This window comes from Sphaeramia orbicularis, chromosome 19 (assembly GCF_902148855.1).
Source record: "Sphaeramia orbicularis chromosome 19, fSphaOr1.1, whole genome shotgun sequence".
Lineage (NCBI taxonomy): Eukaryota > Metazoa > Chordata > Actinopteri > Kurtiformes > Apogonidae > Sphaeramia > Sphaeramia orbicularis.
The window spans coordinates 33068732-33091844 of NC_043975.1; the positions used below are offsets into that span (position 1 = coordinate 33068732).

A 23113-nucleotide genomic window follows, 5' to 3' on the forward strand; every position below is an offset into this window, starting at 1 on the left:
GAATCTGTGGACTCACAGGCGCCATTTATCATGAGGCAGGGGTACTGTTTGCCTCCCCTAGTGACTTTTTCACTGCGGTTTTATGATTAATCTGCGAGTCTAAACACATTACAGCAATACATTCCATACGTTATGCAGATTATGGAAGGATAGAGCATATAATCAGAGTGTTTGAAAGCATTTTAACTGCGATATACAGAGGGACAGCGACACAATATTTTCATCGGTACCAGCAGAGTTCATGAGGGGAGGAGACAGTTCTCCTGGAGGCCCAGCCCAGCACTGCCTCACAGCACATCTTCTCCCTGTATTTGAACGGAGCATGCGGGAATTCTGCTATTCTAACTGACAAAACAAACAAACAAACAAACAAACAAAAAAACAATATTGGATTCGAAAGGAAAATGAGTTTTTAGGGCATATCAGCTGACAAGGATCAACATTTATTATATTTTATAGTCAAGTTTTTTTTTCAAGATTGACAAGGGAGGCTCTGCCTCCTCTGACTGCACGTCACTGGTTTTGACGCCCCTTTGTGACAGCCTCACTCTCACAAACAGACAGTAACCTCCCGTTCTTTCAGTAGAAATTTGTGAGTAAAGACACATATACTTTTATTTACTGCCCATGGGTCAAACATAATGGACGCGATACTTACTGCCACAATATTCTTATCAGGTAGGACATATTTACTGACTTTGACTTGTTTGTATGACGTTTGTTTTACATACATGCTTTTTTTAATTAAAGCCATAATGCCTTACAGCTTATCAGGGTTCGTACTGATAGAAGGAAAAACCTGAGGGTGATGTTCATGATGTTTACATGCTAAAAGTGATGATAAAATCTTGTGTTGTAGTTTTATTTCTCACAACTTCAGTCACTACCAGTTACTGACCTATAACAAACTGGAAGTAGAGTGATGTGTTCTTTTAAATCATGTTAAAAAGCTAATGTAATAATTAAATAATTGCATTTGAAGCTTATGCTGTTAAATAGTAACTATGAAAAAAACAAGCATCACAAAAAAAGGCATAATACTCAAAGTTTTTAATAAAATAAACGGTTGATATTTGGATGATTTTTGAAAAATAATATCCAAATGGGTGATATAAATACTTTATAATTGGACTGAATTAGATTTCCATTAAATGTAATGTAAGATCAAAGTATTTTAAACAATCATTGGCGTAGACAAAATTAACTAATGGATGTATTTCTTCCTCTAAACAGTATTTCCAACATCCTTATAAGAAGTAGAGAACTTCCTCTAAAATACATATATGGCAGCTTATATATTAACTGTGGTAACGTACATCAAGAAAAACACACATAATACATATAAGAATTTTTTTTAACTTCCTAAATTCCAAATTATGTCTTAAATGATCATCTATCCATGCATCAACATGTACCCGCTGTCTGGGCGCTGGAGTCTGTGAGCGCTCACTGAGGGTGTAGAAAATAAAATAAGGTAAATAATGTAAAGAGATACTGTTTGGACAAGGCCCTGCATGACTTTTTTCATGGAAGAAGGCCCTGCTGATGATTTTGCAGGTTCAAGCTTTTGTAAACAACTGTGAAAGGAAGATTCTCTGCTGGTTGTGATATGAAGTTCCGTGACCGGCTGCTGACCCTGCAGACCATGTTGACCATGTTAGACCAGGTTGGTGCTGGCTTAATAACTTCTGGGCAGTACGCTCAGACCATCTAGTGACTCATCCAGCACAGCTGCATTACTTAATTAAAAAAGAAACAAAACAAGTGATAAGAAGACCAAAATGACCTAGTGTGTGTATGCAGCAAGTAGGGTAAACGGCACAGATGTGCCTGACCAAAGATGGTCTTAATGGGGGGAGCTTCCGGGGGTAATAGAAACCGTGGGATGGTTTCTGCCAGTGGAAAAACACCCCGAACCTTCTAGAAGGATGGGAAAAAGGGTATAAAAGCTTGTGAATTCAGAACGACGTCGGCTCTTCTCCGGAGAACCGTCCCGTGTGTTTACTTTGTGTGCTTCATGAATAAACACATGTAAGGCTCTGAAGACTGACTGGCTCGGCTCATCTTTGATGCAGAAGTGTCTGTATCAGATCACCACTTAGGTACAGAGTATAGTTAAGTTAAGTTTTCTTCTGAATTGGAAAGAGGTGTCCTCTGGTTACTGTTCACAGGTTCATCTGGTTCAACATTTAACCTATAGTCAATCTAAAAAGGCCTCAGGGAACCACTAGAGGGAGCCATAGCTGTCCTTCTTGCATTGATGAGGCTTTTTGTCAGAAGTGATTCATAAAAGGCTGTTAAATAGTGAACACATCCATGGCAGATACTCTTTAGATTGATGCAAATGATCTACTACACAGCTACAACATCATGTGCATTTTACAAATACAAAAAAAAATTAGATTGGTCGTGAATGTATATAATAATTCCTTACCTGCTTTGTATATAGCTGTAAAGGTTTCATGTAACTGTACCCTATATGTTTATATTGTTTTAACATATTTGCAGAAAAGTTATTTGAATGGTGTATAAACAAGCACATAAATACACATAGTTTAATTGTTGAGAATGGCTGAGAGAAAGATGTTAATAATGTTCAGATGTCTATGTGATGAATATATAGGTACATCATTGGGGGTGGGGGTTGGGGGGGGTGAGGATGTTGTTGGTTGCTTGGGTCTCCTATCTATAAGAACTCTTGCTTCCTTGGGGGTTCCCTTTCATGTACACTACAAACAAAAAGTTAAGGATATGTCTTTTTTTTTGTCTTTTTTTTGTCATTTTTGCCATTTGTAAATAAAACTATCTGGTCATTAAAAAAATGTGTTTCAATTCAATTCACACATAAAAAAGTAAAAAGTGCTGTGCAAGAATCCCAACTGTAAAAAAAAAAAAAGCCCCTAAATTAAAAATATCCTTAACTTTTTGTTTGTAGTGTACATCTGTTGTAAACTGCTCATGTATAATATATTTTTCTTTCTCTGTGCATTATTTAAAAAAATATGTGAATCTGAATCTGAACAGAAAACAGCCAGAAAAGAGGAAATCATTCCGTTTTGCACAAATGGATTATTTTCCAATAATGTGAAGGATACAATTAAATATATTTCACATTTCTTCACATAGAAGAAATGAATGGAATGAATGTGTTTGTCCCCTCTTTATTTCTTAGTTTTAAAAGCTGGACATGGTTTCAATGTTGAAACCACGGCTTGGAGGACCCTGAGTAACTCTGCTGCAGGTTTTGGTGCAAAGGTGATACAAAGACGAAATGAGTAAGTAATAATAGCACTGAGCACCTCACAAGAAAGGAAGTTTGTGGTATTTTTTTTGAATAAGCTGTGTTGAAGAGGCATTTTGACATGTACATTTGGTTGTACTTCTTCAGCTTGCTGGTCAGTGCCCCCCTGGAGCAGTACTCACAATCAAGAGGAAAGATCTATAAATGCTCCACCAACTCCTGTAATGAAATTCAAATCTCAGGTAGGTTTCTATTTCAAACGTAAGACCACATACAGAAGCACGTCACAGATTGATAGTCCTAGATTATAATTTAAGAGTACTAGGATGATCATTTAATAGGAATGTGTTTCATTAGTTTTAGCTGTGATCTGACATGATGTAAATGTTTTTGATGCAGTGCCAAGTTTTGCGGTCAACATGTCCCTTGGTATGTCTATGGCAATGGATCCCAACACACAAAACACTATGGTGAGTTAGTCAAATGGAAAACATCAGACTATTTTTCTCCCTATTGGTAAAACTATTTTGTCATTGTTCATATAAGTGATTTTGGGAGGAGGGAAATTATTTATTTATGTATTTGTTTATTTTGTCTCAAACTTTGAAGTAAAAAAACCCCCCAAAAAACAATAAAAGCAAGAAGTCAATTACATATGCACCCATCAATGGTCATTAATCACAGAAAAAATAACAAAATACCATAAATTTAACATAAATCTACATCTGAATCAACTCATAAACACAGTTTGAGAAGGGACAGAAAGAAGCTATGGCTTATCTAGTCCTGCCCCTTCTTTACTTTCAGTGTCAGTTTCATAACCAAATATATTTCCTTCATCAGCTATCTATCACATTTAAACAGATAACAATGAATAACTAGTCATAGCACTTTTGTATTGGTTGTATCACCATTGCACAACCATTCTGCCAGAAATTAAAAAAATAAACAAATAGAAACTAAACTATGCAGGATATAAAACATACGAGGGCTGTTCAATAAGTTCATGGCCTCACCCAGAAATACTGGTTGTTATAATACAGGATGTTACATTCTTTCGTGATGGGATAGTGATGCTTGAACATCGATGGACCAAGTGCATTGCTGTAAATGGAGATTATGTTGAAAAATAAAATATAAATTATCAGTCTGTGTTTTTCTGTTCTGGGTGAGGCCATGAACTTATTGAACAACCCTCGTAAACCCCAAACTTCATATAAACCCATCAAAAATATCTCCCATTACATGTACCAAAATATGAAAGTGGTCTGATTACTCAGTGTATTTGTATGAGTCGATTAACATTTGTTTGTATTCTAAATAGCAGTGTATTCTTACATGACTTTAACGTGTCATTAACCTTATTCCATAACTTGATACCGTATACAGAAATGCACATACTGTTCAGAGTTGTGTGGACCGCTGGCTAAATGAAGTTATGTTTACCCCTTTGATTATAGCCTCCATCTCTCATTTCATATAATAAATAATCAGACGTGACTTTTATTCCTGTCAGGTGTGTGGTCCAACCATTCCAAAAGACTGCAAAAGCATCACTTTGTACAAAGGCACATGCATACAAATAGACAGTAACAACAATGTTGGAAGTCCTGTGCCTTCAGCCATTGGTGGTAAGTAATACATGTAAAAATATAAAAATTACAGGCAAAACTTTTCACTTTATGTACTTTGCAGCGATAGAAATTGGATTAGTTGTTTTATTGCATCTTGTTGATCTGGAGGGATGAACCTGAGTGGAAATATTCAACTATGTGTCTGCCTTTTCTCTGTGACAGACTGTCCATCTCAAACAGACATTGCTTTTCTGTTGGATGGCTCAGGCAGTATAAGGCCTCATCAGTTTACTAGTATGAAGCAGTTTCTTCTAAATCTGGTTGGCTCGTTCGTGGGAAAAGATACAAGGGTAGGAATGTGATAACAATGCAAAGACATCCATGAGTTTTCAGTCTTACCGACTGTTATTGTTCTGTTTATAACTTTACTCTTAAGGTAAAATAGTTCAATTACCAAAGTTCTCTGTTATTTTTGACAACCTCACATCTAACAATGTGTCATTATTTTTTTCTTTTTCCTGTTTGTACAGTTTGCAATTGCCCAGTTTTCTTATAAACCATGGTTTAAAGTCCATTATTACTTTAACGATTTTCGTGTCACTGGATCATGGCAATCACAAATTAATTCTATAACCCAACTGACTGGTGCAACCTACACAGCTGATGGCATCAGACGTGTTGTGTAAGTACCTATAAAATGTGCCGTCATTGTGATCATGGAATAAGCAGTGTGGTGTATTTGTGTGACTGTTATTGATAGTCAATCAAATAACAAAGTCAAATAACATTAGAGACAATATTTGAAAGAAGCTGAGTATGATAGTACAGAATGAAGTCACAGTGAGAAATAGGGATGGATTTTTTTGTTGTACTTTATTAGTCATACAACTGCATTTTTAATTTTAAATCTTTCACAACTCGTGTCTATGTTACCTTTGTGTTTCACTTCAACAGCAATGAAGTCTTTGTAGCAAATCGTGGTTCTCGGCCTAAAGCGAAGAAAGTGTTAATTGTGATTACTGACGGAGAATCAAATGACTCAGGAGACTTGAGAAGCGCTGCTAATTCAGCTGAGGCCAAACAAATTATTCGATTTGCTATTGGGGTAAGCTGTTTAGGTAATACAGTCATCAATCTCCAATACACGTACATATTCAAATAAACATTATTTGTGTTTTTTAAAGACATAACTATTGCTCTTTTGCTTTGTATTCTGTGCACAGAACAGTATCTGCATGTAGACTTTATTTTCTACAGGTTTAATGAATGATGTGACAGAGCATCATTATTGTAAAAGGACATTGAATTTATTTGGATAAACACCTTGAGATGTCCTAACCAATGTTATTATCGTTAACGAAAACGAACGAAATGACGAAAACTAAAATTGAAAAAACATTTTCGTTAACTGAAATTAATAAAAACTCTAATTAAAAGAAAAAAACGATAACTAACTGAAACTGTATCGTGAGCTTACAAAACTAACTAAAACGTATAAAAATTATGGATACAATTCCCTTCGTTTTCGTCTTTGTCGATGTCGGATTGATATGAAATTAATTTATTTGGCTCCAGCAGTTTTAGCTGGTGACACCATACGACACTTCACAGTCCTTCATGTCTGGTCACTGGTGGTTTCCAGTCGTCTTCTGGTCCCCCCTCTACCTGGAACATACAGACTAAAGCTGGGACACAGCAGCACCGTCCTGTCTGGGGTTTACTGTAGTGATACATGGGTCGGGTTTTTTTTTTTGGCGTACCGTGTGTGTGCGCGTGAGTGACAGAGACAGAGCAGAGCTAAAGGACAGAGTCAGTGTTGAACTAGCATCCAGGTTAAAACTGGAGAGTTTATCACCATGAAAAGGCCTTCCAAGCCCTGAACTGCACAGTTTAGAAGAGGAGAAAAGAGGAGGATGAAAACTAATCCAATTACAGAGGTATGGAACCTGTTAGAATGTTAAAAAACGTTTGATGTTACTAGCTACAGCTAGCTAAACTGAACTGAAGCAAAGTTGGCTAATAATGGAACTGGAGATGATTAAGAGATGAGAGATCTGCTAAGGTGTGGTTTACTGATGAGGAACTGGGTTATATATGTTTATAAGTGGTTTATATATGTTTCTATCTGCTTTAACTGCTGGTTAGCTGGTTTATATATGTTTCTATCTGCTTTAACTGCTGGTTAGCTGGTTTATATATGTTTCTATCTGCTTTAACTGCTGGTTAGCTAGTTATATATGTTTCTATCTGCTTTAACTGCTGGTTAGCTAGTTATATATGTTTCTATCTGGTTTAACTGCTGGCTGCTTTGTGCATCTCCTCTCATGCTTTGCACATCTTCGCATTGTTTCACGTAAGTGACGTTGTGTATGGATTGCACCCCCCCTCAACCTGCTATAGGGAATTTATACATTGTACGGTACATTGTGTCTCTGCTCAGTCCATGAGCCGCCCTAACCCGACCCCCAAATAAAGTGTCCAGGGTAACCCATATCCGCGCCTCACTAATTTCTTTGAATAGGATGATGAGGAAGATAAAATATATGAAATAACTAAAACTAATACTAAAACTAAACTAAACTAAAACTAAGCATTCAGAAAAAAACGATAACTAATAAAAACTAACAAACCTGCTCTAAAAACTAATTAAAACTAACTGAATAAGAGAAAAAAAAGTCAAACTAATTAAAACTAAACTATAATTAAAAATCCAAAACTATTATAACCTTGGTCCTAACTCATTTTAAAGAGGGTTTTGACATACACCACACAAGAAAAAAACAATTGCTGCACTTAAACCAACCCTATACAACTTTATATCTGCTACTACACAATCACATGACTTGACAGTTTGAGTTAAAACTAGAGAATGCCTCTTGTTCGCTTTATTTATAATAAAACACACAACATGCAAAGTATTATGTTAAAAAGTTTTGATGAACCACTGACACAAACCATTTAAATGCTGTTCATCACTGTTAAATTTAACTGCATTTCCAACGGGAGCATAATGAGTGTAGTTGAGCATAATGCTGAAAGTCTTGTATACATTTTGTATAAATCCATAGGTGGGGGATGCATTTAATAGGCCTTCTGCAGCAAATGAACTGAATACGATTGCATCATCACCAACAAATGACCATGTCTTCAGAGTGGATAGCTTTGATGCCCTTGACCAAATAAGGAAGACTTTGCAGGACAGAATCTTCTCTATCGAAGGTATGCAAAGCTTTAACTGTTAAGCTGATATAATATTCTATATATAAGTAAAATCTGAATATTCAATACATAGCTGAAATGAATACTTTATTTGTTGTTTCTTTACATGTCAGCATACACTGATCAATTATAACATTATGAAGACTGACAGGTGAAGTAGTATTAACTTTGATTATCTCCTGACAGTGGGACCTGTCAGTGGGTTGGATACATTAGGCATCAAGTGAACACTTAGACCTACAGCTTGATGTGTCGGAAACAGAAAAATGGGCAAGAGTAGAGATCTGAGAAATGTTGACAAAGGAGAAACTGTTTTGGTCAAATAACTGGGTTAGACCATCTCCAGATCTTGTTGTTCATTCCCAGTGTAAAATGATTAGTACTTTCCACAAATATCTAAAGAACAGCAACCGGATCTCAACCAATCGAGCATCTTTGGGAGCAGAACATTATTTCCATCTGTCTAATATTGTATAGGTTCCCCTTTTTCCTCAAAAATAGCTCTGACCCGAGGCCTAGACTCCACCAGACCTCTGAAGGTGTACTGTGGTGTCTGGACCAAGATATTAACAACAGATCCCTGAAGTCCTGGATCAGATTTATTTGTCCAACACCTCCCATAGATGATCAATGGTCCTGAAATAGGGATGTCCTTCCTTAGCCCATTTTTGGTCAGTACTAACCACTACAGACCAGGAACACCCAACAAGACCTGCAGTTGTGGAGATGCTCTGACCCAGTCCCCACTGTTACAATCTAGACCTGGTCAGAGTCACTCAGTTCATTGTTACTCACTTTGCTGCTTCCAACACATCAGCTTCTAGAGCTAAATGCTCACTTATGTCTAAAATATTTAACCCAGTGGAAATCCCCACTGTAATGATATAATTAATATTATTACCAATTCTCCTGTCCATAGTCATGATGTTATGGCTGATCAGGTTATTAATGTGATTAAAATTAACTTACACAGACATGTATTTTGCTGGATTCTGAAACATACATGTTTCTTTTCTGTCTCAGGATCTCAATCAGGTGGAGAGTCACTGAAAATGGAAATGGCTCAAGAGGGCTTCAATGTTGCTTACGTACCTGGGGTAAAAAAGCAGACCCACTTATACCTCTGTGTCCCCTTTTGTGGATAAAACACACACAGATAATTGTTATGTAAAAATCTTAACCAATAAAGACCCAATGCTGCTTTAGTGCTAGTTCTCAAATACATTCCTCTCTCTATATTTCACCTTTTTCAAATGATTCATCACCATTTATTATAACATCATCCTCTGTATTTTGCATTTTTTCAGTGAAAATCATATATTTTCCTATATTTAATTCACTGATAATATAGATGTTCATTAAAGCGCTGATTAAATTTGAGGGTTATTATATCAGAAACAGAGAAAAACTGAAGAACAAGTGATTTTCTCAGCAAATATATCATTAACTGATCATAAAACAAGTGTCTCCATTCACTGTCATTGATCCAACTCCATGGGTTTTACTGGTGAATTAATGTTGTAGAAGATGATGGTGTTTCCACGTTCAGAACCTCTGAACGTCCAAATGGGTCATATCTGATGACCATGAAAAGATGACAAACTGTATTTAACACCAGTTACTTACATGGATTGATGAGATTACTGTTAGTAGTTATTACACATTTTATAGGATTTTGGTGATTTTATGTGTTAATATTAATGCATGGAGCTGCTTTTCGGTGCCAAATATATGTTCTTTTTTTTCTGTCTATATTTCAGGGATTTCAGATGACCACTATCGGTGCTAACGAATGGAAAGGAGGCTTTCAGCAATACTCAAACACAAACCCTTACACTTACGGCCCTACGTCTATGGAGTCTGACAGTTACCTGGGTACAGATATAATTATTAAAGCAAACTGGTCTAATCTTTAGAAACCTTGACTCATGTGTTGATCCTTTAATTCTAGGTTACTCCATAGCAGTTGCCAAAACAAGACGTGGCACATTTACAGTCGTTGGGGCACCGAGATACCAACACAGAGGGGTTGTGATGGCAGTGTACGGACAAAACAATTACAGAAAGATTGATCCATTTCCATATCAGGTGTGCATTTACAATTATGATGGCTTGAATGATATTACTAAAGAGGACATGAAGCGTATTGAATATAAACTGCTGTCATTTATTTTATTCTGGAAACAGTTTCAAAGTGGTGAATATTTCGGGGCAGAGGTGTGTGCAATGGATGTGAATGTTGACTCCTACTCTGACGTAATCCTGATATCTGCACCGATGCATGTGGAAAACGATAGAGAAGGAAGAGTTTACGTTTGCGACATATTCAATTTGGTAAATAACTGTACTATCTACTGCCGTTTAATTAAACTGTACGTTTTTATGATAATTTCAACATGGACTCTCTTCCTCCTATTTTCACCAGAACGTTGAGTGTCGTTTTGATTCTCCATTAGTCCTGAGAGGGGCACCTGACAAAGGGAGGTTTGGATCCTCTCTTGCTGTACTGCCTGATGTGAACAAAGATGGTTTCAATGATTTGGCAGTGGGTGCACCTCTGGAGAATGGGAGGCAGGGTAGCATCTATATTTTCCACGGTGAGGGGGGAGGAAAAATCAACCCTACATATTCACAGGTGAGCAAGACATGAACAAGTAACAATATTTGAAGGTTTATTGTATAATTAATTATCCTATAGTTTTAAATTATTGCCTTTAGTGTTTATACTTATTGGTTTAATATTTTTAATGCATGGACTATGTGTCAGTATCGTTTTATTCTATTTATTGTCTTTTACTCCTATTCTGTTTTATGATTATGTATAGCACTTTGGGACAGTAGTGTCTGTTTTTAAGAGTGCTATATGAATAAACTTTGACCTTGGTAATATGGCTCCGGATGTCATTGAAGTAATTAATGGTGACCATGGGATATAATCCACTGTTGCCAATAAAGTTGGAATTTTTTTTTTTTTTTTTTTACATTTTCTCATGAAATGATTATGACACTGTGATTTATCCCTATAATGCCAAACGTATCATATTTGAGACATGAGTTTTTGAAGTCCTCGACATGATCAGTGATATTTTTTTGCATGCAATACATGGATAATCCACCAGGGGGAGGAATTCGTTCACCAGAGGCCTTTCCAGTGACACTACTAGATTGTCATTAATGAGGAAGGAGGCAGAACTTTGCCAATTTTGAAATCGAATTACCAATTTGTTAGACATGTTTGTGTTATATTATGTTTTTGTTTGTTCAAAAATAATAATATTTGAGTCTGGTAAAGGTTCGTACTGCCTTACACATACAATTATTGTAAGTAATTTCTTTATCAGACAGGGGTAGTAGTTTGTTTACCTGCTTTACTAGTTTCAGCTACTTCCTGTAGCCTTTGTCAGACACACAAGAAGTAGCTGAAACTAGTAAAGCAGGTAAACAAACACCTACCCCTGTCTGATAAAGGAATTACCTACAATAATTATATTTGAGCATTGAGACCCGATGCATCACATATGATACAAAACTGAAACTCATACATGGAAATTAATATTTTAAAAACATTTTTTGATTGTTCAGAAGGACCAATATAGGCTCCAGTTTCAAAGAACTGGAGTTTTCTGTCAATGATATAATGGTTCAGGCTTTACCGGGTTATTTTTGATAGATAAAGTGTAGTTGGGACTCAGTATGTAATCACACACCAAGTCAAAGGTGATTACTGATGTGTATAAATAAGGATAATAAAAGAGGAATGTGTCTGAAAACAAAATTATTTAAACTTTATGGACAACAATGTATTTATAATTTACACTGACCTGTTAAAACAAGTCATGCACAATATTTTGTTGGACCTTTAGCTTTGACGATGGGACACATTTGGTGTGTTTATTCTATGTACAGCTCATGCAACATTTGAACATAACAATAACAGTTGTATGAATTTATTGGGTGAGATCTTGTATTGATGATGGGAGAGCTGGTCTACTGAATAATGTCTTCTCCAGCACATCCCAATGATTCTCACTGGGGTTCAGGTCTGGACTCTGGGATGTCCAATCCATCATTGAAAATGACAGCTCATGTTCCCTGAACCACTCGTTCACAATTTGATGTGTTATAATGTTGATTTTTTTTTTTTTTTTTTTTTTTTTTACAATTCATGATGATTCAAGATTTTTTGTGGAAGATGATAGATGGTTCACTACTGTCTACATAGGTTCTAATTGTAGATTAGTTTTTAACTCAGAATTATTAGTTTCAGCAATATCCTCACTGTTTTCTTTGCTTGATACCTTCTATAATTTGACCCTTCTAAATCAAAGTCTTCATCTATATCTGGGATATGCCGACTGAGATGCGTGTTAAAGAAATGAGAAGCTTCTCATTGCATCAGTTGAGGTTAAAGAACTTGCAGCTGAACCATACTGATCACTATAGTTATTATCTAACGGAAAGATCTAAACTGATTTTTAAGTCAAATCAAGTGATGGCTTTTCTTATTTATTTTTATTAGCCTAAAATCACATGAATACAGAATCATTTTTTTGTCGCCTCAGAGTTAGACATTTGTATCTACAGGAACAGGTCACATCAGTCCACCATGTTTCTGTGTGGACTCGGAATGGACTTCCTCCTCTTGTTTTTTCTGTTTTAGTAGTATCTAGCATTAAGATGTATGTTTGGGTATGGACCAGTTTGTTTTATTCAGAGAATGGACAAAACAAACTGACTCTAACAAGGGACTTCCTCCTTTTTTGCCTCTATGGTTGAGGGTTATATTGGGGTATTCCGTCGGTTGCAGTCTCCAGCTCTAACAATATGAACTTTAACAATATACCACATGGTTCATATGTATATCCTTTTGTATCTCCAGTTAAATTGATTAAAATATTTGCTTTAAATAGAGAATCATGGCTTCAGACGTCGGCTCAGGACTGAACTATTTTGGCATGTCCATCAGTCCAACATCTTTTGACCTTAGTAACGACAACTTACCTGACTTGGCAGTGGGTTCAAAGGGCGCTGTTGTCTTACTCAGGTAAGTCCAAAATGTGCTTTGTTATTACTTTATGTAACTCTGAACCTTGTATTTGTTTGTTTCTTAAATAAGATTCACTACTAAAAACTTGAAGACAGTCACTGGGTCTTAGGAACTAATAAATTAAAGTGCTTAGTTTTATCTTAAATCACAAAACTAAAGCTGATCCATGTTTTTTTCTTTGCAGATCACAACCTATAGTAATGATAAGCACCACTGTGTCATTCAACCCAAAAGAAATTTCCACTCAAAACCTAAACTGTTCAAAACCAATGGATGGCACTGCCAGGGTCTGCTTTACTATGACCACCAAGTCTGAAATACAGACAGGTCAGTGATTACCCCAACCTTAAACCACAAAGATGCTGTTCATCCAGTTTGATGTATTTGTCTGTGTTGCTTCTACACTCTTAAACTAAAAGTCAAAAACATCTCTTTGTAGCTCAAGCAAATATTAATTTTACTTTCACAATGGACGCCACCCACAAGAGCCCAAACAACCGAGCGTACATCAGCGAGAAACAACAAGTGGAAGCTAGAACAGTTCAGCTAAACTTAGACCAGCAACAGTGCTCTGACATTAAGTTCTTTATTGAGGTGAGTCATTAAATTAGATACAGTCTTTGGTTTCAATGGTATCACTATATGTAGCATCAAAATATCCATACATCTAAAAAAATAAAATCAAAGGCCCTACACCTTCACTATGTTGATGGGTAATATTTGACAATGGTGCCTTTTTCTTACAGGGTTGTCCAGAAGATTCCCTCAATCCTCTTTCTAATGAGCTTCGATACATGTTTAAAGGTTTGCCTTCCAGTTCCAACGAAAATCTCAGGCCGAGTCTCCTCCAGCAGACTCCGCTAGTAGCCATTCATCAGGTAAGTGATTAAGTCACTTCAATCAATGGTAGCAAAAAAAAAAAAAATCTATCTATCTATCTATCTATCTATCTATCTATCTATCTATCTATCTATCTATCTATCTATCTATCTATCTATCTATCTATCTATCTATCTATCTATCTATATCTATTTTCTTTTTTTTTTTTACCAGTTACTTTTACCAGTGAACTGGCTTAATATATGTATTTCTTGTCTCAGGATTTATTTATTTCATTCTCTTTGCTCTTCCTTTTATCTGATTTTAAACTAGTTTTTTACATACATTATTTTATACTATACTCATATGATGTGTGTGTGTGTATATATGTATATGTCTGTTTACTATCCTGTCTTTTACCTGGTTAATTGTGCTGCTGCTTATCTTGGCTCTTCTCAATGAGTCTATCCTTTCTAAATAAAGGTTTAATTAAAAGACAAAATTGTTGCCATGTTGCAACAAATGTCACCACTTACTAGATGTATTACAGTTTGGAGAAAAATATTTTAACACATTTATTAGTAAAAGTGGTTAGTGGGACATGAACTGTTTAGGCAGTGGTTCCCAACCTTTTTTGGCTCGTGACCCCATTTTAACAACAGAAATTTCTGGCAACATTCAAAATAAGTCTTTTTTTTTTGCTAAAAATAATTTGTTTTTGATCATGTAATAGTTTGTTTAATGATATGCGTATCCAAAATCCTGATTTGTTCTGGAGCACTGATGATGACAAGATGAAATGGTTGTTTAGTTTTAATGTATATAAATTAGCATTATTTGTTTGTAAAGCCTGGAAAAAGTGGCAGATGTGTTTGTTTAAATAGGTCAGTATTTTGTTTTGTTCATATCTATTGTGCCTATTGTCTGGTGTTTGATTTTTGGTTTGTATTTTTGGTGTCTTATAAGCCCACGTAAGGGCTGGGCATGTTCTTTATGCAAGACACAATAATAAAAACATTCATTCATTCATTCATTCATTCAGTTTGCTATGCTATGTTGCAAATAAACGTTAATTTTATGTGGCATTTAGGCTATATAATGTATATTTTTTTGGACGGAGGCAGAAAAACCAGGTGTAGATTACTGCACAAAGTGAGAATTTTATTTTCCTTGGTCAGGATATGTACAGTCAGTCCAGCTTGGATTTACAGGGCTGACAATTAATACTGAACAAACAAGAACTTAAACTATGAATTATGAATTATGAAAGAGCTGCAGCATCTGAAACTGACCACAATGAACATTTGAAAGATAAACAGTACCACAGTGCTTCAGTTTCAGCTTCAGAGTTTGTCATGTCCTTTATGTGTTGGGATTGTCTCTGTCAACTCACCATATATTTTTTATTAGTAAGTTTTTTATTTTTATCAATTACTAGAAATTTCAGGCGACCCCATTTGAATTCTAAGCGACCCCACGTGGGGTCCCAACCCCAAGGTTGAAAAACACTGTGTTAAGGACTGACTGATACTGACTACCAGGAATCCATTCATTCATTCATCTTCTGAACTATATATTCCTTAAGAGGGTTGCAGGTGAACTGGAACCTGTCCAAGCTACACTTGGGTGAGGTTGGGGTTCACCCTGGACATGTTAACAACATTTATTGCAGTGGCGGCTGCTCGTCTTTCAGAGAGGGGAAGCTCATTGTCGGCTTACATCAAAAAAAAATTGTCAAGTTATTTAAACATAAATTCGACCCTCCGTTCCTTTTTACGAAAATGGTCAGTGACCTCATCGTACCAAGTAGGCGTCTTCTCCAGGGACTTGATAGCTAGTTCACTCCGACCTAGCCAACAGTATGATTGATTTAACTATCTACAAAACGATATTAAACTCGAACAAGAAATGATTAGATAATTTAACTGAAACACAAAAACATTGAAATTATGTTAAATTGAAACAAGGAAGTACAATGAGGGTGTTTTATTTACGGTGCAAGAAATGAACAAGTAATTCCGTAATGGGTTCTCTCTCAATTTCACAGCAGAATGCACAAAGGTATTAAGCTGAACTCTGTCAGTGAAAGAGTAGATCTCAAACTAGCTGTCAGTCAGATGGGATTCAGCCTTTTGACTGATCCTCCAATCAGCATGTGGAAGCCTGGCGTCCAGCCCAGCCGAGCTCCGCCCACAGCTCCATTCACCCCCAGTGACGCTCGGCGTCCGGGGGCAGGACAACATCATAGCATTTATCCAATTACTGTCCAGTTTTGAGGCAATGAAAAAAACTGTTCCACTCAGTCCCATTGAAGTGCATGGACGCTGAGCATCTACGGACAAATGCACTGAGCAGAGATCGTATGAGAAAACAGAGACACGGGAATGTATGAGAAGTGAACAACATCAAGTCCGTTGGTTTGCGATAAAGCTGATTCTGAACGAACTCATTTTTGAGATGAACGTGTTCTAACACATTTGTAGTTGATGAACTGTCAACACAACCGTACATATTTGACCATTTCATTTTCGTAATTTTAGGGGAAGCTGAGCTTCCCTTGCAGTCTATGAGAAATCGCCACTGATTTATTGTCATTTTCACATTGAACTGGTATCATAAATATGTTCATGAATGAAATAATGTGAATAGGTTATTTGTGACAGAAAAATGGAGCTACATCAGTATTGCCTTTTGAATTTTTTTTTTTAACATAAAAGTGCAGCTACTGATAAGAGTAAAACTGTTAGATCTCATACACAGTCTATTCATGTAAACTCATACTGTTTTGAAGGTTGTTTCTGAATAAATGTGATCAAGCTCCTTCTTTGGTTCACAGTTGGGGTTTGAGATCAACTGTGGCACTGACAACAAGTGTGTAGACAACCTGAAAGTGGATTTCAATTTTACCAGGTGAGGCTGACTTACACAAATGAAGCCAAACTTAGGTGTGTGAACTCATTGTGTATTTAGTGTTGTTTGATGCATGAAACCGTATGTCTTCATTCTGCAAGTACTGTTCCAACACCAAATCTATTACTGTATTCTTCCAATCCTCTGTGGTCCAGCAAAGAACTATTTTTGGGGGGGCTATATGTGTCAGTATTTTACTCTGAAACAGAAACAGAAGGTGAGGTGTTTTCTCTAGTTGCTGTTTTAAAGTTAAATGCATCCAACACTTCCTTTTCTTCTGCTCTCATTGTGTCTTTTTCAGGTCCACAGAGGTCAGAGTGGGCATCGATGAACTGCTCAATCTCACTGTGTCCGTGGAGAACACAGAAGAAAACTCTTACAACAGCCGGGTCATCCTCACATACCCAGCAGAGCTCTCCTATAGAAAGTTCACTGCAGTCCAGGTAAAGCGTCAGCATCAGATCAGCATCGGTTCATCTTCTTATACAGCTGGTTTACAGTTGATGCTTCCTTCTCTTTTTCATACAGGGAAGAATTGAATGCAACTCTTTTGACAGTGAAGACGGCTTAACACGAGGAAGGACAGATTGTACAATTGACGAGCCTATTTTCAAAACCAATGCCAAGGTTATTATTATCATTATAAAGCAATAATCTCTCTGTCACGCCAAAGAAGAATCGGTCTCATTCCTGTGTCTTTTTAGGCTCTTTTTATTGTTTCCTATGGGATTGACACCCAGAGCCAACTCGATAGGAGGATTTTTTTCACTACAAATGCCACAAGGTATTGTAAATCTGCTAGTCTGATGTGTGTTTATATGTGTACAACAGTCTTTAAACATTTAGATATTTCTTTTTCTTTTTTTTTCAGTGGGAATAAGGAACACTCAACAGCAAGTGAGCCATACAAAAGCAGATGGATTGGTGTGAAATACAGCATTTTTATGACAATTGAAAGGTTTGTGGTCTCCTATGAAAAATATAACTGCTGAGAATGTTCTAATAAAACAAATGTCATAACATTGCATTGCCTTGTGTTCATTAAAATCTTTTCTTCTTTTAGTACACTCAGCTACAGTAATTTCACCTATGGAAAGAATGATTTGGAGAAACCGGTCCAACAAAAAATCAAGGTAAAATATCCTCAATATTTTTCATTCAACTTGATTTAGACTTGACTTTAATGCTCAGTGAAGATCTTAACATTTAACTTTCTCCTTTTCAGGTCTCAAATGACATCAGAGCGCTTAATTTCACTGTGGTGATCAGGGTTCCGGTAAAGCTTGGTGATAAGGATATCTGGACCGACTCAAACAACTTGAAGGTGATAGACTATGCACAAGTTCTTATGTATTTACTGATACCATAAATCAGGGGTGTCAAACTCATTTTAGTTCAGGGGCCATATTCAGCTAAATTTGATCTGAAGTTGGTCGGACCAGTAAAATAATAACATAATAACCTATAAATAATGAGAAATCCAAATTTTTGTCTTTGTTTTAGTGTAAAAAAACCAATAAATTATGACAATACTTACTTGTATAAACTATCCAAAAAAACAAAAAACAAAAACCTGTAAAAAATGAAATTTAAATTAAAAAACATGAGACAATTTAGTGCAATTTTAACAATATTATTCCTCCACTTCTCATTTCTACATGTGCATTATGGATCAGATCTACAAAGACACAAAACACTGAGGAACAGGCAGAAAAACTGTTAAAACTGTGCTTAATTTTCTTTAGACATTTCAGGTTCTTTATATTTGTTCAGGTTCTTCACATTTTTGTGTTACAGGAGAGTTTGTAAATGTAAATATTTTCATAATTTAATGTTATTTTTTGCACTAAAACAAAGGGGAAAAAAATTAAGTTGTTAATTGTATATTTTTTTTGGCCTAATTCAAGATTTTTTTTTTTTTTATTACTTAATTTAAGATTTTTTTTTTCTGCTTAATTGAAGATTTTTTTTACTTAATTGAAGATTTTTTTTTTTAGCTTAACTGAAGATTTTTTTTTACTTAATTGAAGATTTTTTTTTTTTTTTTTTACTTTGAGATTTTTTCCTTAATTCAAACAATTTTTTTTTTTTTTTGCTTAATTCAATTCAAGACTGTGGAATTTTTGCACTTGGGAAAAACATCCCAGGGGCCGAACTGGACCCTTTGGCATTTGGCCCCCAGGTCGCATGTTTGACACCCCTGCCATAAATGCTTCATACTTTGTGGTTTTATGCAACAGTTACTCTCATGGGCGTTTATTATATGAGGATGACATGTTCTTTTAACCAGATTGAAGACTGCGTAAGATACAAAAATGAAGAACCTACTGTTACTGATTTTATTCCACAAATACAGAAAAATAAGTTAGTGGTAAGTATGGCACTATGCATAAAATGTATATGTAAATGTAAACGTCTGTTTCAAGCATCAAATGTGGCTTCTTCTAATCCCCTACAGGACTGTTCTGTGGCTCGGTGCTCAGTCTTCAGATGTACTCAGTTCATGGGACGACTGGTCAGTAAACAGTACGCAATCTCAGCCAACCTCAGCTCAGGCTGGATAGAGCAGGTAATTGAGTGTGATTCATATACAACATTGGGTACATTTTTACCTCCGCCAAGGAGGTTATGTTTTTGCCGGCGTCCGTCCGTCCGTCCGATAACTCAAAAAGTTATGGACGAATTTGGATGAAAATTTCAGGAAATGTTGATACTGGCACAAGGAACAAATGATTAAATTTTGATGGTGATCGGGGAGGGGGATCTGCCTTGGCGGAGGTCTGCGCTCTCCGAGTGCTTCTAGTTTAATTTATGTAGGGTGGAGTTATTTGTCTATAGATTATAATCGGTACCGCCACATACAGCACAACCAGCATAACCAGCACAGAACTGTAGTGATGAACTGCTGAGGACAAGAGCGGCCATGAAAAGAGTTATTTAGACACTTAACTACGGTGGCCGACAAGGGCCAAACACATTCCAATGGCCCAATGCGTCTCAGTTAGAGAAAACAGCTGCAAGTACAGAAACGATGCAAATTCACAAACTCAAACACAAGTCTAAATGAGGTACAAAAAGAGGAATGTGGCACAAATGAAAAAAAAAAGCGCTGCAAGAAACAAAAACAAATGCATAGTCATCAAATGTTCTGCAAATGAAGACACGATGCAAACCAAGAAAACATCTGCAAATGAAAAACATTGCATAACCAGTCACTGCAACAGAAGTGCTCCAAACCTGCAGGGGGCAGCGTTTATAGACAACAGACTAGTGTCAAATATAATCAAATAAAAGTAACATGACCGCGCTATGCTGTAACTTCAGTTAGTTCCCACTGTAGTTTGAAAGACTGTCAGTCAGCTGTTCTCTGTCTCTCTCCATCCTGTGTCTCTGCATTGAGCCGTTCTGCTGACAGCGCCCCCTACAGGTTTGGAGCATTTCTGTTGTAGTGACTGGTTATGCAGTGTGTAACGTGAGGGTTCATTGGTGGTTAATAGTTCATTCCTGATAAAATGAGACTGCAGGATGGAGATGGATTTCTTCATACAACAGTGCTTTACTGTGCATGTGTCATGACAGCTACAACACTTCCTGAAAACAACAACTCACATGACCGAACCGGTCAATCAGGAACTAACAGTACCTAGACCGGTAAATGCAAATGATTTAGAAAAGGCACATTCAACACATTACTTTAGCTGCTTATATACGACAAATGAAAATAATTAAATGTGTATATGCGTAAATAATAATTCTGCAACATAAATGTAAATAGTTATTTGTGCAAACACTGTCAATATATATTTTTTTTTTAACAAATACCTGAGTTAACTTATTTCCTGTAATTTACTCCATTGTTAAACCTTACATTCCTTCAACATAAATTATTTTAACTTCTGAGCCTTACACAGTGTTTTTCGTTTGCAGATGTTTTCTTGGTTTGAATCGTTTTGTGCTTTCATATCGTTTCTTTATTTGCAGAGCATTTGATGATTATGCATGTGTTTTTGTGTCTTGCGGCACATTTTTTTCATTTGCACCACGTTCCTCTTGTTGTACCTCGTTTAGACTTGTGTTTGACTTTGTGAATTTGCATCATTTCTGTACGTGCAGCTGTTTTCTCTAACTGAGACGCATTGCGCCGTTGCAATGTGTTTGGCCCTTGCTGGCCACCATACTCAACCCTTTCAGACCAAAAACAGCCCACAGCAAATAAAAGTACCAACTGATTTGAAATATTTAATTACTGTTGAACAACTAACCCAGGGGTAGGCAACCTGTGGCTCCATATGGCTGTCAAAGTATGGACATGACACAACCATAAAGTCAGTCTGATTTTATGCAGTTATAAAAATGTAGACTACACTCCAATGAATAAAAACAAATAGAAGTAGCAGTAGCAGTAAAAGTAGACCACTTTTTATTTATGAGACTGAAGGTATTCATCTGTATACTTCATTGCAAAAAAAGCCTTTGCATACCAGTCAATTTTTGCTGCACGACACAATAAGGCCAAATGTCACCATTTTCTTTAGTGCAGTTCTGTAATTTTATGTAGTTCTGTAAATGCACCGAAACTTTGATTTAATCTCAACATATTCCATACAAACTAATCCTGAAGAGCTTCTTAAACAGTCACCACTTTGAGCTAAAACTTATGAAGATATTTTTTTGCTCCAGACAAATTTGTTTCTATCCTAAAATGGCTCTTTATATAGCAAACATTGTCAACCCATGAACTAACCCTATCAATACATTGAAATAATTCAGGTAAAATTCAGTTTCACAGCTTTCAACTCAGTGTCACAGTGGTAAAAATAGAATAAGAATAAATAGGTGGTATAAAGAATAAACTATAATAAAATATAAAGTGTATATATACACATCTATTTACAATATCAGCGGTAGTGCAATCAGTAATGCTTATGAGGTGTCATATATTAGCAGTAGAAAATTTAAAAAAACATGACCTACACCCACATTTTTCATAAGAACATTGAATCTGTTTTGTTGGACAGTGGACTCTAAACTCATAATTGTGTAACAAAGGGAGGCTTCACCTTGTGCAACTATGTGACACAAATGTTTGTCAGATTATTACTGTATCATGTTTTGTCTGTAATTGTCTCTCTACTTGTGACTGCCATCACACAGCCCATTTCTATCTGACCGACAAAGCTGATCTGTAGAGTAATACACTCCTTTACCCCAGGGAGGTACTTGATAAATATGACAAATTGACATTGAGTTTTTAGGTCGGCCTTTTAGCCAACAGTTTTGGCTCTGGACCCTATATACAGCACCTCATTGCTTTGGTTCTTTAAAAAACATTGCTGTGCTGACCATGACTTACACCTACATCAGAAACCACAAACTAACCCTTGAAGTGGCTCATCTGGGAGTGTTTCAAATGCTGCTGTTTCTTAAAATACCTACCATTAAAAATAACTCATCCACTGTTCTTTTTCCACAAACAGATTGGACTTAAATCTGCTAAATTCCTCTTGACCAGCACAGCCAGTCTGGAGTACGACCAAAACCAGTACATCTTCTATTCACCTGGGTCTAATAACAACGCTCCTGTTCGCAAGGTTCAGTATCACACATTGAATTGAAAAAATATACAGTATGTGTGTCCCTACAAAACCATAATGTACATTTGACCCATTATTATGTGCCATTTGATGTCTCAGATTGAGGTGGAGGTGGAGGTGGAGGTGGAGGTGGAGGTGTATTCTAAACGAGACTTCACCAAAGAGATCGTTGGAGGATCCCTTGGGGGCTTGGCCTTTCTAGCTTTACTCACTGCTGGCCTGTATAAGGTGAGATATTCTTTATATTACAGTATAAGGGGAACATTAGGCACTTTTGACATTTTAATTTTTGTTAATACTTGTGTTTTTTCCCCTGTTATTTGTGGTTTCACTTTAGTACAGGATGTCACAGTATATATTTTGCTTCTTCTCTCTGTAAAACATTGTGTTTTGCTCTCATAGGCTGGATTTTTCAAGAGTAAATACCAGGACATGATCAAAAACTATGCAGCGGGAGCAGCACCGGAGGCTGATTTAGATGCACCACCAGCACCAGAATCACAAACTTCGGATAAAATCAGTTGATGTCCCAAACACACCGTCCATTTCCTGACTGAATACATTCACAGATCTAAAGATTTAGAACGGGGGGGGTCAAACTCTTCTTAGTCCAGGGGCCACATTCAGCCTAATATGACATAAAGTGGGCCAGACCAGTAAAATAATATAAATAATAGGATAAGAACTTTTGAGTGAAAAAAGCAAATTC

The 23113-nt window shown here is 36.4% G+C and overlaps 1 protein-coding gene across 1 annotated transcript; it reads left to right on the forward strand.

Annotated features, from left to right (window-relative positions):
• The first annotated feature begins 566 nt into the window (after positions 1-566).
• Positions 567-23113, forward strand: LOC115410539 (integrin alpha-M-like). Its single transcript, XM_030122216.1, has 30 exons — positions 567-678; positions 3173-3275; positions 3389-3483; positions 3641-3711; positions 4758-4872; positions 5038-5165; positions 5346-5497; positions 5770-5920; positions 7884-8034; positions 9058-9131; positions 9795-9909; positions 9986-10122; positions 10222-10368; positions 10460-10669; positions 12945-13078; positions 13266-13408; positions 13521-13675; positions 13828-13959; positions 16737-16810; positions 17112-17253; positions 17339-17437; positions 17515-17594; positions 17682-17768; positions 17874-17943; positions 18036-18134; positions 19101-19181; positions 19269-19379; positions 22288-22401; positions 22504-22632; positions 22807-23113. The coding sequence occupies exons 1-30, from the start codon at positions 642-644 to the stop codon at positions 22927-22929; spliced, it is 3459 nt and encodes a 1152-aa protein (XP_029978076.1). The 5' UTR covers positions 567-641; the 3' UTR covers positions 22930-23113.

Coding starts and splice junctions, on each gene's coding strand:
- LOC115410539 (XM_030122216.1), top strand. CDS start 642: ATGGACGCGATACTTACTGCCACAATATTCTTATCAG. Junction 3,484..3,640: donor TAATGAAATTCAAATCTCAG/GTAGGTTTCTAT, acceptor TTTTTGATGCAG/TGCCAAGTTTTGCGGTCAAC. Junction 3,712..4,757: donor CCAACACACAAAACACTATG/GTGAGTTAGTCA, acceptor TATTCCTGTCAG/GTGTGTGGTCCAACCATTCC.